At 36.6% G+C, this 14,632-nt stretch overlaps 1 protein-coding gene across 2 annotated transcripts in view; it reads left to right on the plus strand.

Moving 5' to 3' along the window:
* The window catches only part of LOC107712582 (uncharacterized protein KIAA0355-like), a 39,231-nt gene that overhangs the window by 12,986 nt on the left and 11,613 nt on the right, over positions 1 to 14,632 (plus strand). For both annotated transcript variants that reach the window (XM_016517896.1, XM_016517895.1), the window contains exons 2-4: positions 4,282 to 5,572; positions 13,619 to 13,831; positions 14,458 to 14,598. In XM_016517896.1, coding sequence (XP_016373382.1) covers positions 5,069 to 5,572; positions 13,619 to 13,831; positions 14,458 to 14,598 — 858 coding nt within the window. In that variant the 5' untranslated portion in view covers positions 4,282 to 5,068. The remainder of the gene's footprint in view (positions 1 to 4,281; positions 5,573 to 13,618; positions 13,832 to 14,457; positions 14,599 to 14,632) is intronic.

A 14,632-nucleotide genomic window follows, 5' to 3' on the forward strand; every position in this document is an offset into this window, starting at 1 on the left:
TTTTTTTTTTCTTTTCAATTTGTTACTATTTTTATTGTAGAATAATTAATTTCAATTTTGCATTTTTATGTTTTAATAAATTAATAGCTTTTTACCCCAGTTTGGGAAACCTTGAGCTAAACAGCACAATAAAATACTAATTAATACATTAAAAAAGAGAAACTTTCTAATCTAGTAGGGCAGTTGTTGAATGGCTAGTTGACCATCCTGACTCGTCCATAATACTGGATGTTTTACAGCAGCTTTCAGAAAGAGCTAGTTTTGAAGTGTGACGTCTTCCAGAGATTTTGTTAAACGTGTTTTTGCTCGGGTCGGACAACAGACATTTGTGGAATTCAGCTGAACGTGTTTGTCGGTTTGTCACTTTTGTCGAGTTTCCCAAACTAGCTGAGTTTTGCCTCTCACTGCAGGTATGTTGTGTCTGATTGCTCGTCTGCGTGATAAATGACGTCCTGATGTTCCTCCGACGAAAGCCATCCTCTCTGTCTGTGTCTTTGCTCTGATAATGATCCACCTTTCTGTGCGGAGGGGAACATTCCTGGTCTTCATTAGTAACAGATGTGAAGGACGTTTTCAAAGTGTGTCCTGTGAGCGGAAAGCAGCGCTGTAGTGTGGTTTGGTGGGGTGGACAGTTGTGTTTTGATTTTTCATTCATATATGAGGACAGTTGTGTTGCCCGACAGGAACTGCGCCGCGGCTGGTGGATCATGAACAACAGCTGCCCTCGCCATCATCGCCAGCACGGAAATACAACACAGCAACCGTTTGCTTTCATATAGCAGGACCCTGTAGTCAGAAAATATCTTATTACCTGGTGTGTGTGATATTAACACTTCCATTCACAAGTTTGGGGACGATAAGATTTTTTTTTTATGTTTCTGAAAGAAGTCTCTTCTGCTCTCCAAGGCTGCATTTATTTGATCAAAAAATAATCATTCTAATATGCTGATTTGCATTATCAATGTTGAAAACAGTAGAAAACAGAATTTTCTATAAGTGTCTTTACTGTCACTTTTGATCATTTTAATGCATCTTTGTGGAATAAAAGTGTTAATTTCTTAAACAAAATGTACTAACCCCAAACTTTTAAATGGTAGTCTGTATTATTCTGATTATCCTTTTTTCTTTTTTTTTTTTTTTTTTTTTAAATCTAAAGCAGCTTGCAGTGAGACTTGAATTTATATTTATTTTTAAATAAAATCTTTAAAAAAAAATCAACCATGTAGTTTAGCATGTAGTACGCAAGTATGCATTCTTAGCATTAGTGGGTATTAGTATATAGTTAAAAATTTAATCAGCGCTTTTCAGAATCTGATGAAGATAATATATTTATCATCAAAATCTCTCTCGACTTGCCCACGTAATCTTGCTGCTTACCTGTTGAAACAGCTGTAGTGTGTTTTATGATACTTTAAAATGTAGTTTAGATGTGCAGATTGCTGGGTTTTGGTCCAGTGTTTTGCACCCCATTGGTTTTCATTTGTAGGGACAAAACAGCTGGTTTGGAATAATTTTTGGGTGAACAGTCCCTTTAACTGTTGTGTTTCCGCCAACATGATGTGTACATCTTTGGATGTGTTTGACAATTGGCTGCATGCTTTTGTGAGCTTATTCTGTCGTTATGTGTGGGTTTGGTATTGTTGTGGACTGAAACAAGCATCGTTACTAGCTGATTGATTGTTTGTTGATGGTTCATCTGCACAGCGATATTAGTATTGTGCTTTTGCCAATACAAAAAGCCGCACTGACAGAGGAAGTTCGAAGCTTTATTTAGCACGAGACCTTCAGCACAGATGATCCATCACCACAAGACTTCCTTTTCATCTTCGACCAGGGCGCTTCCCAGCCTTCTCCCGTTCCTCGAGTGTCTGAAGGGTGTTCTGTACGAGGTGCCAAGTGTGTCACCCTGTTTCCACTGTTGTGTGTTATTGAGCAGGTTAAGCAGTGAACGCTTTGACCCGGTTGGCACTGAAACACACTTTAATCCATGGGGTTTACAGACAGGAACTGTGCTCGTCTATTCCTTGTCATGCGCTCACAGACCGGGCTTTTACAGGAGACAGACGTCTGCTCTTCTCTTTCTGAAAGACTCACAGAAGGAGCCTGTCTCTGTCCTCTAAAGGTGACACGAGTGTTTGTCTGTGTTTGGGCCCGTTGTGCATATGAGCGCGTGCTTTCCTAGATAACTGTTTGTTGTTGTCAAAGGAAGTGAGATTTTGAGGTCACTGGAACACAGCAGATAAACAGAAGGGACTTCTGGAATGTTTTTATGCTGCTTAAACAGCGCAACAAGTTCCCGTAGTGTTAATTCACAGTGATAGTTTTGAATAATAATTATAATACAGTATATTAAAACAGTTGTTATAATAATAATAATAATTAGTATTGTGTATATACAGTATATATATATATATATATATATAACTATTATTATTAATGTTGTTGTTGTTGTTGTTATTATTATATTTTTTCATCCGTGTTTTAATTTATATACTATACACATTCTATTGTCTAGTTAGAACCTTATTTGAGAAATTAAAAATTTAATATTGTTATAGATTATATTTTCAATTGATTAATAAGTTTGATTACATTTTTAGTTTTATGAATTAATTTCATTGGATACTATGTTTAACAGTAAATGTAATAAAACAAAAAATCAACAATTTGGAAAAACAATAAAACATATTTAATGGGTTTTATGGGAGTTCAGTTGTATACAAACAAAGCTATGTTTACATTCATTCCTGAGGTCTAACAAACATGTGGAATGATTTCCTTTCTAATTAATAATATGAAATTAATATTGTGATAAATACTCAGTCATATTGAATGATTTTTATTGTAATAATATTTTTGGCCAAATTGCCCAGCCCTACTTGAAAAATTGTTGATTTTCAAAATCACTTGTCTGTTGGTTGTCTAGCCAGTCCTAATTATGTCTCGTATAATGTGGCACGTTTCACACAGGAACATGTTTTTGTGTTCAATAAAAGACAATCCAGCACCTGAGGCTGTCATCTGAAGTGTGATGGCTTTAGCTGTTAAAATGAGCAAAATTGTGCGGCATTATATTTTTATGCAAATCCAACGGGACTTTTTGCTTAATGACAGGCCGAAACAACACATCTCTCATGGGTTTTGCCTGGTGGTTTTGAATTGCAGGTATTGTGATGGGCTACGGGCCCTGTCCTGTTCTTCAGACAGTGGTATACTGTGCTCTTTGTGGTCCTGTAGTGTTCTGTCAGGTTTGAATATTGAGTGTTTTTTTCATGACATAAGGCCCATTGTGATTTGTTGTTTCCGTGTGTTCTGTTAGGGGAACATAGCTATATAGCTTGCTCCATTTGACATGAATGATTCTTTCAATTATGTGTCTTGTTGAGGAAACATTGGCATTGTTATTTTAGTATTATTTGTATTGTTTATTAATATTATGAATTAGCTGAATTAGCAGTTGGTTTAGCTTTTTTTTTTTTTTTTTAAAGTTTATTCACATCTCCATTTAGCTTTAATTTATTTGTCGGTTTTAATTATTTTAGTACCTAAATGTACATTTCGTTTCTTAAGTTTCATTTTATTCTCTTCATTTTTAATGTAATATTTAATTTTATTTGAGTTTAGTTTAGTTTTAATTTACCAAAGTCTGTTTTTAATAGTTTTACTTCCATTTGACATGAGTGATTCCTCAAATCATGTGTCTTGTCGAGAAAAGTGTGGTTTATAGTATTTCAGTGTTATTTATAGTATTTATTAATATTTTGATTTAGCCTAGCTTTTATTTTTATTTTTTTGTATTTAATTAGTTTTAATAGTTTTGTTTTTTATGCTTTTTAAAAAAGATTTTAATGTCTAAATTTTTCTTTCATTTATTTTTCAGTTTTAGTTATTTGAGTACTTCAACGCACACTTATTTTAGTTTGTTTCCATTTTTATTTAATTTTTATTCAGCTTTATTTTTTTTTTACCAAAATCTGTTTTTAATAGTTTTTGTTATAGTTAACGACACTGGTTTCTTTACACACAATTTTCACCATTTGTATTACTGTACTAAAATATTAGATTTTTTTTTTTTGCACACAAATGCAGCAAGAGTATAATTTAGGCCTCATACAGTTAATGGTTTAATGACCAGAGAAACTCTCTCTAATACACTGTAATCAGTGCACTGTTTGAAAACCAACGCCTGAATCAAATCTCCAGGAGACGCTTGGAAACAAAGGTCAAAACACATCCTCCCTGTGATATCTCGCTGACATTTTCTCTTTGTCTCTTTTGCAGGAAATGACTGAGAGGCCTTACAGATAGTTTGTGCTTTTGTTTCTGCGGCCTGCGTTTGCAGAGAGACTCCTATCTGGAAGCACATTTGTTTCCGTTGTGAGTATTAACTACCTCAGGCACTGGAAACTGATCAAGAGGGAGCTCGGCGATCTCTCCCGGCAGCTGCGTCTGTTCAACCGGCCCCCGCTCGGCCCAGACCAGCTGTACAGTGCTCACAAACCTTCTGACCGACTGGATCCGTCAGAGCGGCGCAGGCCCGCAACGTGCCAAGGCGACATCACCCTGTAGCTCGCGCCAATCCTGTCACTGTTTTTCCTCTCCTGAAAATTCATATTGTTTTTTGCTGAGAGATTTTTAAGATTTTTCTATTTTTATTAGAGGGCTACGGAAAGCGTTGGGAAAGAAGGGTTTTTCGCTTCCGTTTGAAGGATTGATTATGCACTTTGGATTTTCATCCAGGATTAAAGCTAGAATCGCATTTTCCCATGAGGCACCTGTGAACCACTTCTAAAGGAAACTAACTTTCAGTGAAATCTTTTGTCATTTTTGCGCAAACATTTTGATGTGAGCTGCGTCTGGAGCTGCAGCTGGGCTGCAAGATTTCCTTGAACCTTCCATCGTGCCGCTCTCCATCTCTCTCTGGAGCGGGATACTGTCATGACTTCCCCTCTGATGGGATCTTTAAGCTATCTATTTACTTGATTCCAGGAGTCCCAAATTAGGCATCCAGAACTCATTCGAAGGTGAAGTCGAGAGGACCGTTACTCCCTGGGTGCGTTTAATACTTATGTATTGTTGCAGTGCACAAGAAAGTAAAATGGACTACAAGCTGCGCTTTTTGCTTGGCGGGTCCAAGCACAAAGTGCAGCAACACCAGCAGTTCCAGTTGCCCGAGCTCAGTCGGACCCTCAGCGCCCCGTTGGGCTCTTCTTGCTCCACCCCTTCTCCCATGGCGACCATAGGCTCCTCCCCTTCTGTCTGCCACGCCCCGCCCCACGGCGCCACCACGGCGATCGCGGACATCCAGCAAGGCATCTCCAAATACCTGGACGCGCTGAACGCGTTCTGCCGCGCAAGCGCGTTCCTGACCGAGCTCTTTGGCAGCGTTTTCCGGGACTCGCGTTACTCCAAAGCAGCTATGCAACTGAAGGACGTGCAGGAACATGTCATGGAAACGACCAGCCGGCTCACCACAGCAATAAAGCCCGAGATCGGCAAAATGCTGATGGAGCTCAGCGCAGGCGCGGCTAACTTCAAAGACCAGAACGACTTCAGCCGGCAGGACGTTGAGGTAAGTCGCTCGAAAACCACCTTGCATGTTGATGTTTAGAAGTACTTGTCTTTGAGGTTAAAGGCACAATATGTAGGTTTTCGCCACTAGAGGTCGCATTTTCAAAACAATAACAAAGGCGAAGCTTGAAGCATGCTATGAAGGAGGATGTTCACGGATGAGGTAATTAATTAATTTTTTTTATTTTCTGTACCTTCCACAGTTTTTCAAACAGCGAATAAATTATACAGAGAATGTGAGCAAAGAACATACATTGTCAAAGAACATTGACTAACTTAAGTCTAGCGTAAGTTTAAAACTCCCCTTATACTCGGTAAAGCTGTCTATATACGGTTTCATGAATGAATCTCTTAGGCCTACATCATACGTACATCGGTCTTTGTTGTTTATGATGAGAGAATTCGCGTGAGAGCTGAATTCAGTCAGGGAGTGCATGCAGTGAACAAAAAAACCCTCATTTGAACGCCTCTGTTTGACCATTGCATTCATAAGCTCAACGGACTTGTGTGTGATTGGTTATAATGCGCAACACTGTAAAAACGTGTAAAAAAAATTTAATTGAGAAAATTGAGCAGATCTAAATTTAATGCTGCGGTCAACACTTTTCATTTCATTTTGTTCTCAACAGCCAAAAATGGATTTAGTTTAACTGTACAACCCTCTACGCACACCTTGGCAATATAATCGCCATTGGCTAGTAAATTTTTTTGTTTACTCGCCAGACTGATATACTATTTTACACACATACACACACACACGTACGTTTACTTGGCTATCTAAATGGGGACATTGCATAGACTTCGATTGTTTTTATATACAGATAGTTATACACTTTTTTACCTAAACCCACCCCTACCCCTCACCCCTCACAGAAAACTTTCTGCATTTTTACAATTTCAAAAGTAAAAAAAAAAACCTGTGTTTACTTTATTTTAACAGTTTTACAAATGAGGACATCCACAAATTGAGGTTTTGCCGATTTTGTCAGGCTTTGCTCACTTTTGGGTACAAATTTGTCCCCAAAATATGGTTAAGTAGACACACACACATGATTCCACCCAATCAGCTTATCTTTGTAAAATGGAACAGCTTCTTAAATAACTGAATGTGCACTCTTAACTTCAGCCAATCAAGCATTATATTATGATATTATGATAATTAAGCACTATTTAATGATAGAACTAGTGATTAGAACTAAAACTTGGTAACCATGAATGAATGCATATTTGTCATTTTAACTGAACTTAGGACTGGTGGTGGTGTTTAAGATATTGTTGGTCATAGGTAATAGTAATTATTATTAAAAGATACTACTACTACTACTATTATTATTTGCTGGGTTCATGAATATTAATCACGTTGTCAGCGTTCGCTCGAACTGATTTGCTGAAATCAAAACGGGGACGGTAATAGATGAGCGCCAGCCAACGAGAGCTGTTCGCGGATTAGCTCCGCCCACTGCCGAGAAACCGGCATATCTTCTGCTTGTTCTTAAAAGCTGAATAATTCTAAATGAACTCTGTTATTTTGACAGGAAAATACAACAAATAATATGGTTTACATGTAGCGCGTCGATTCAGCGTGGTATGCAAGACTCTCGCTCTCTCTCTTTGCATGTGTGAGAAACACAGCGCTATCAGTAAAGCGACGGCGAGTCGTGTGCCTTCCCACTAGTTTACGGTACGTCAAATACAGGTGCGCTGCGTGCTACATACTGTGCATCCATTGAGTACATGACATGATCTATTGAGCGCATCCAAATAGTACAGATCGCTTGACGGAGAGCGAAACTCTCAAGCGCTCAGTCAGCGTGTTTATCGAGTGAAAATCTATGTTGAACGCCTCTCACACACATACTGGCGTGTAAAATCTAAGAATTTATTAGCCAATGGCTAATGTTAGACGTTATTTAGTCGCCCAGAGTAAGATTTAGTCGCATATGCGAGTGATTTACTCGCAATGTAGAGGGTTGCTGTACAGTAGCATTTGTGTCTGTGTGTTGCCATAGTTTCTACAAATGGAAAATGAGTATAGTGCGGATATTACGTCATTGATAGGCGACAATGACCAGGGACGAGTCATTATTTAAAATTGGAATTTTTCTGGATTTACAAATCCTTGGGAACTTTTGGGATAACATAAATACACAACTCCATGAAATATATCACACTGTGCAAGTAGTTTTTGGATATTTTATTATGAAAATCTTACATATTGTGCCTTTTAAAGGTAGCTTAATGTCTTGTTTACATGCTACAAGGTGTCTCAAAACACCATAAATGATGCCCACAAACTTCCTTGGAAGTGATTTTAGGAGCCAGTCAGATTGGAGCTTGTGGATTTTGTAAAGCTCTTCCGATAACAGCCGGTAAAAACTAACCGGGTAAAAACTGGGTAACTGCAGTCGGCGCTATTCGTTTGCTGGGAACATTTTTTTCTTTGTGGAAGCTTTGCGTTTGGTGCATGTATCTTCAAATGCAAATGAATCCCCGCCCACTTTTCCGAGGAGCCTTTGCTGCTTGCGCCTCAGATACTCTCAGTTTGGTCTTGGTTATCATATTGATCGCAGTCACACTCACGTGACATTGCAGTTCTTCGACATCATCATCTTTGACATATCAGTGTAAACTTCTGATATATGGTGTTCTGAGCACAGACATCCGAAGTGCGCACACAAAAAGCTAGCTGCCAGTTGATGCACCACGTGAGCACTAAACTAAGTTCTCTTTCTTGTCTTATTACACTTAAGCTGTCAAATACAAGCAAGGTTATGTCAAAAACACATAAATGCAGTTGGTTATGTCTGTGAACGTAAACAGCTGGGAAATAAATCGCATGTATGTATTTGATATGTGTGACAGGCAGCAGTGCAATGTACAGTACCTATTGCTGTCTGTGTTGTGAATCAAACAGCAAAACAAAAACAGAAAATCACTCTCTGCTCTTGAATAACTTTAGTAGCTTTATAAGAATGAATTTCTTTCTTGAATTCTGATTTTAAAGGGAGATAAACATGGTGGACAGTGTACAGCTCACTTAAGGGAGGAGCTAAGCTAATAAGTCAGAGATTGTTACCAGTCATGGGCGGGGCCTATTCAAAGTAATGATTCACTTTGGAGTACATTCCTGAATGGCTCATTTTTAAACACAATTTCTGATTTATGGGGAAAATAAAAAAATGTGGATGAATTTTTATCACAATAGTGTGGTTGTATACACACACTGCAGGCACATAATTATGTTCAAAAACAATAAAAAAGTGAATTTTGCTTTATAGGTTCTCTTTAATTTAGTTATAAATATTTAATAAAAAAAAATAAAAAAAAATATATATATATATTATTATTGTTGTTGTTGTTATAGTCATATCGATGCATAATCACAGAAATTGGGGCCAAATTGTGCAAACAAGCACAGTAAAAATTTAGATTTTTTGTGTTCTATAAATCACATTTTAAATTGCAACTCTATTTAAAATCTAGAATATCCATAAATGCCATAAATGATGCCGGCAAACAGAGCCTGTGAATTTTGGAAAGCTCTCGCTCTTTTTTATTTATTTATTTTTTATTTTATTTTTTTTATGTAATTCACATCAGAAACTCTGTTTAGCAGTTTTTGCAACCTGTGCCGTTTGCTCTAGCAGGAGATGCTCACCATCAGGCCACTGTTGTTCCTCAGACACTGATTATTTTTCAAAGACGGAGAGAGAAGAGGCCTCCAGATCTTTTATAGAGGAATTCCTCTGTTCAGAGATATTTTCGGAAGCCAGATGCTCTCTCTCTAACCGTCTCTATCCAAGTGGACATACTTTCTAGCTGGTGCGGTTGGCCGTGTGAGTTGAGCCGCGCTGGTCAGTCTCCGTGTCTCTGCTCGAGGGACACATATAAGCTGAAATGATGCCTTTATGAGTGAAGGTTTGTGCCCTGGTGGATGTGGTCACGCTCAGAGCAGGAAGGCTTCACACCACAGGCCTTTAAAACGGGCGCTGCGGCAGGGACCCTGGCCAGACCTGCAGCTATACAGACCAGATTTGAGTCCCGACGGAACCTCGCGCTAAACACAAAACGCCAAAGTTTTCAAAAGTATGAAACGGAATATTCTGGCAATTCCAAATTCTTTCCGCCTGAGCGTGTTGGCTGTGGAATGTTTTCAGATATTAAAAGTGTTTTATAATGTTTGCAGAAGCAAAAACATCCTGAATACTCACCCAGAATTTTTTACAGCAGCTGCTCTGGAAAGTTTCGGCTGTGTTTTCAAGTATTTTCATCTTGTCTTGTGAACAAGGCTTGTGGTATGTCTTCTTTTACATACAGAATGTAAAAAACATACACAGTTCTGCTGCTTTAAAACACAGCCTGTGTTTTGTCAGAACATTTCAGCTGCCAGATATGCATGGAAATGTCAGTGTTTATCAAACTGCGGCCTTCTGAACTCGTGTACGGAACCAGAGCAAGTATTTCTCGAATGCACGCATATTAGTGCTCTCTGTAAACACGGCACAGACTCTACAGGCGGTGACTAGTGTCTATTCAGCATCTTGTGTTTGCTAATGAGCGTTTTGTTTGCGAGTGGCCCTTCCTGCCTCGCGGGGGTCTGCTAAGGGGTGAGTTGATTCTCCTGTTTACATTGGGCTGGCAGGGCGACAGCAGGGTATTCCCGTCCCCAGGGTGTTAGCTTACACCGCGATTGTCTCAATGAAGCTCCGCTACAGAAATACACCCGCTGCACCGCTCAGCCAATCAGCAGTGCTCTTTTTGGGTGCCCTCAATAAGAACACTTCTTACACCTAGATCAGGTTTCCAAACCATGTGATGTGATTTGTTTGCGTATGAACAGTTGAATGCTGATCCTGAGAGGTTTTAAATGGATGAGTCCATATTTACTGCTGACGATGAATTGTAAGGCATAGCACTGCTGTTTAAGGCTCATCTAAATCTGGGCTGAACAATTAGTTTAGACAGTTTACCGTCACCCCATTACCGTCACCCAGATTGATTCTGCATGATTTTGCATGCAATGCATTGAATTTACTGTACCATTAAGGATTCAATGTGAATCAATTCACCAAAACAATTATCTTTGCTTTCACAGTGTTCTTGGTCTTGAAATACACTCTTTTTAGCCACTTTAGATTCCGTTTTTCATTTGCACTCTTCTTTCCCTGTTTCAGTATTATGGCCTATTATTATTATACTGTATATTGTTAATAATAATAATTATAAAATATTCCATTAATATATTATATTTACTATTATCATCATTATTATTAATAATAAATTATTATTATTATTATTATATTGATTTTATGTTGTTAATAATAACAATAATAGTAATAATAAAATATTGAATTTAAAATATTCCATTAATATATTATATTTACTATTATCATCATTATTATTAATAATAAATTATTATTATTATTATTATATTGATTTTGTTGTTAATAATAACAATAATAGTAATAATAAAATATTGAATTAATGTATAATATTTACAATTATTATTATTATTATTATTGAGTATGATTATATTAGTTTTTTGTCCCTTTAGTGTCTATTTTTAATTTGTACTGTTATTTCCCCATTTCAATATTTTTGTTATAATAATAATAATAATAATAATAATAGTAGTAGTAAATGTTATATAGTAATATATTTGTATTCATTGTTACGGTAAATTGCATTATACAGGAATATATATTTTTATATTTTATTATTATTTTTATTTATTTGTATTGAAAACTTTATTTTTTTACTATAGGCTGTTTTAAATGCCTAAATCATTTATTTATTTATTTACTTCTTTATTATTATTATTATTATTTTTTAGTATTTTTACCATTTATTTGTTTAATTTTGCATATATGTACTGTATGTCAAAGGCGTTTTAAACCGTGCTACTATTATGTCAATGTGTGTATGTTGTTTTTTGTCATGTGCTTTAGAATCAAGAATCAGTTTTGAATGTTTTTTTTTTCTGCAATTGACTTTATTTAAATTCTGAACCCTTAGAATGTTTTAGTTTAACTTTGTTGTAAGTTTCACCTGTCAGAATCTTTCTCGTGCTTATCATCAACAAGTGGACAAGCCCTGAAACCTTTAAATAAGCCTGGAATAATACAGTTAGTTGATTTATGCCCTTATTAGCAGTGTGTCCAAATCTGTCTTGAGCTAATGTTTAAAGCAGGTTCCTATATACGCTGTCGGCTCTCAGGTGTTTCTGCGTGAGGGGTGAAAGACTGAAACTGGCGTCGCCTTGTTTTTCCTGTCTCCTGTTGCACAAGACGGCATATTTCTGTCTTTACAACTTGGCCTGTAGATATTTTCAGCAGATACCTGTAAAAGAAACCCTTTCTGCTGTGGTGGGGGTGACAGGCCTGTCTCTTGCCTTCTCTCTTTATGAACAGTTTGAGGGAAAGAATCAATTCATGCATCGCAATTCTGACTCATTCTGTCGATCTACAAAATTCAAGTTATTTATTGAAAACATACACAGAGCCAATCAGCGAAGTGACTGAAGTGGTTTGAGCAGATGCTGATCCTGTGTCTTTATTTCATTATTTTTACGAGCTTGTCTCCGCGCTCTCGTCTTGATGAGTAAGACGCGAGTCAGGAAAGACTCCCTATTTAGGAAGCGATACGGCAGTAACTCTGTAAATCTGCTAGAATGCATCTGTGTCTGGGAATGTTCAGAACGCTCTCGTTACTATTGGGATCGACCGCCGTTTCCCGGAACATCGAGTGGGTTTCTTGCCTCATTTGGTGTGTGGTTTTAGTTCTGCTTATTAATAAAACATCAGCACCAAAAGTATTTGCCTGTTTCTGGCCTGATTGATGTTATTGATGTCTGTTATGAGATGTAAAGCCTGCTTTAATGAACACTGGACATAAGGAAAGCTGAGAAACATGTCACACCTCTTTATTTCATTCTCAAAGAAAAATTTCTGTGGAACCTTTTCAGGTATTTTGTTTTGTTTTATGTCTGAACATCACCTTGTATGGCCTTTTTTGGTCAAAGGAGACTTTTTTTCCCGCAGATTAACATGCTTAATAATAATAATAATAATAATTACATTATTTAAAAAATATATCAGGCATATTTTTCTTCTGTTTTAATGTAATCCTCTGTTGTTTGCCAAAAATAAAAGGAATTGTTAAATTATCCTTTGATTAAATTTTTTATAGAGTGATGTTGTTCATATTTTATGCCTTCATTTGTTTATAAATGTGTGTTAAAGCATAAATCCAGAAAATTTAAATAAACGTTTTTCTGAGAGAGGGGGGAAAAAACTGAAAAAATTAAATGTTTCATATAGCCTGGTTATTGTAAAAATAAATAAATGAATGAATAAATAAATAAAAAAAGCTTATATAAACTTGTTAAAGTTTTATGAATTTTATATTGGACATGCTTGTTAGTTATAAAAATTTAAATAAGCCATTAAATGCCTTCATTTATAAATGTGTGTTAAAGCATAAATCCAGAAAAATTTAAATAGACGTTTTTTCTGAGAGAGGGGGGAAAAAAATGAAAAAATTAAATGTTTCATATAGCCTGGTTATTGTAAAAATAAATAAATGAATGAATAAATAAATAAAAAAAGCTTATATAAACTTGTTAAAGTTTTATGAATTTTATATTGGACATGCTTGTTAGTTATAAAAATTTAAATAAGCCATTAAAACAGAATCCAAACAAAATTACATTGGAAAACATGCTTTAATTTGTGCAAAAATATAACTGATCTAAAGGGATAGTTCACGCAAATTCGGTTGTCGTTATCTCACCCCCAATTTTTTCCAAACCTGTATGAGTTTGTTTCTTCTGTTATACACAAGAAGATATTTGGAAGAATGATGGTAGCCAAACAGTTGACGGTACCCATTTACTTTCATAGTATTTTTTTTTTTTTTATAAATGTAAAAGATGGCAGAATTAAAATTTTTGGGTGAATTCTCCTTTTAATAGAGCCTGAATTAAGAATCAGGTCAGTTTTGATGCCGTGTTTTGTGGTTAAAGGTTTAATATGACTCTCTTTCTCAGGTGCTGGGCCGCTGCTTCCTGACGGTGATGCAGGTGCATTTCCAGTTCCTGTCACAGGCATTGCAGAAAGTCCAGCCGGTGGCGCAGTCCTGTCTGGCCGAGGCGCTGGCACAGGTTCAGGAGAGACACGGAAATGCCCACACACAGAACACGGGCCCTGGGACCCTGACGGAGCTGGAGGAGGCCGTCCGCTCATGGAAGGGAGCTTCAGAGGTACAAACATCACCAATCAATGCACAAGCAATCAACCAACCTGTTTCTCATATGTTGACCCTCCATATGAGAAACATTCTAAAAAAAAAAATGGTTGACCCTCTAAAAATTTACTTTAAAAATATATATATTTATACATACAGTATATATATACTGGTAAACAATGTATAGCCTGAATGCACTGTAAGTTGACCCTCCTAAATGCATAAATTATAAATAATTATAAAAAAAAATTATATTTATATATTATTTTGTGACGTCATCCTGTTCAATTAAAATACCTAAGTAAACCACTTTATAAAAAAAGAAAAGAAAAAATTATGCATTTTAGTCATCAAACCCTTACAAAATAATTTGAAAATGTTTGAATTAAATGAATTATATTTTAGAACATATTTAAATAAAATGTAACAAATTTCATTGATGTTTAATTAGATATTATTATATTCTATTACAACTATATGTCTTATTTTTTTTGTGAGATTCACCCATTTATTGTCTAGATATGATTTTGCGAAGTCTCTTTGTCTTCCTATTCAGTTCGGGCTGCATACTACTTCAAATACTTAGCTAAATACTTTCAGATCAAATAAACGCAGAGTTAACCAGCCGTGTGTGTGCTTCAGGTGACAGCGTGTCTCAGGGAGAGAGGGAGAGACGGCTGTCTGTCTGGCATTCAGGTGCAGCAGCTCTTCTGTTCTCAGAACACCTCCATACCTGAACACCAGCTCAAAGAGCTCAACGCCAAGATCGACAGCGCTCTGCAGGTGAGCACACACACACACACACACACACACACAC

Source organism: Sinocyclocheilus rhinocerous, unplaced genomic scaffold (assembly GCF_001515625.1).
Source record: "Sinocyclocheilus rhinocerous isolate Xijiao unplaced genomic scaffold, SAMN03320098_v1.1 scaffold868, whole genome shotgun sequence".
NCBI classification, from domain to species: domain Eukaryota; kingdom Metazoa; phylum Chordata; class Actinopteri; order Cypriniformes; family Cyprinidae; genus Sinocyclocheilus; species Sinocyclocheilus rhinocerous.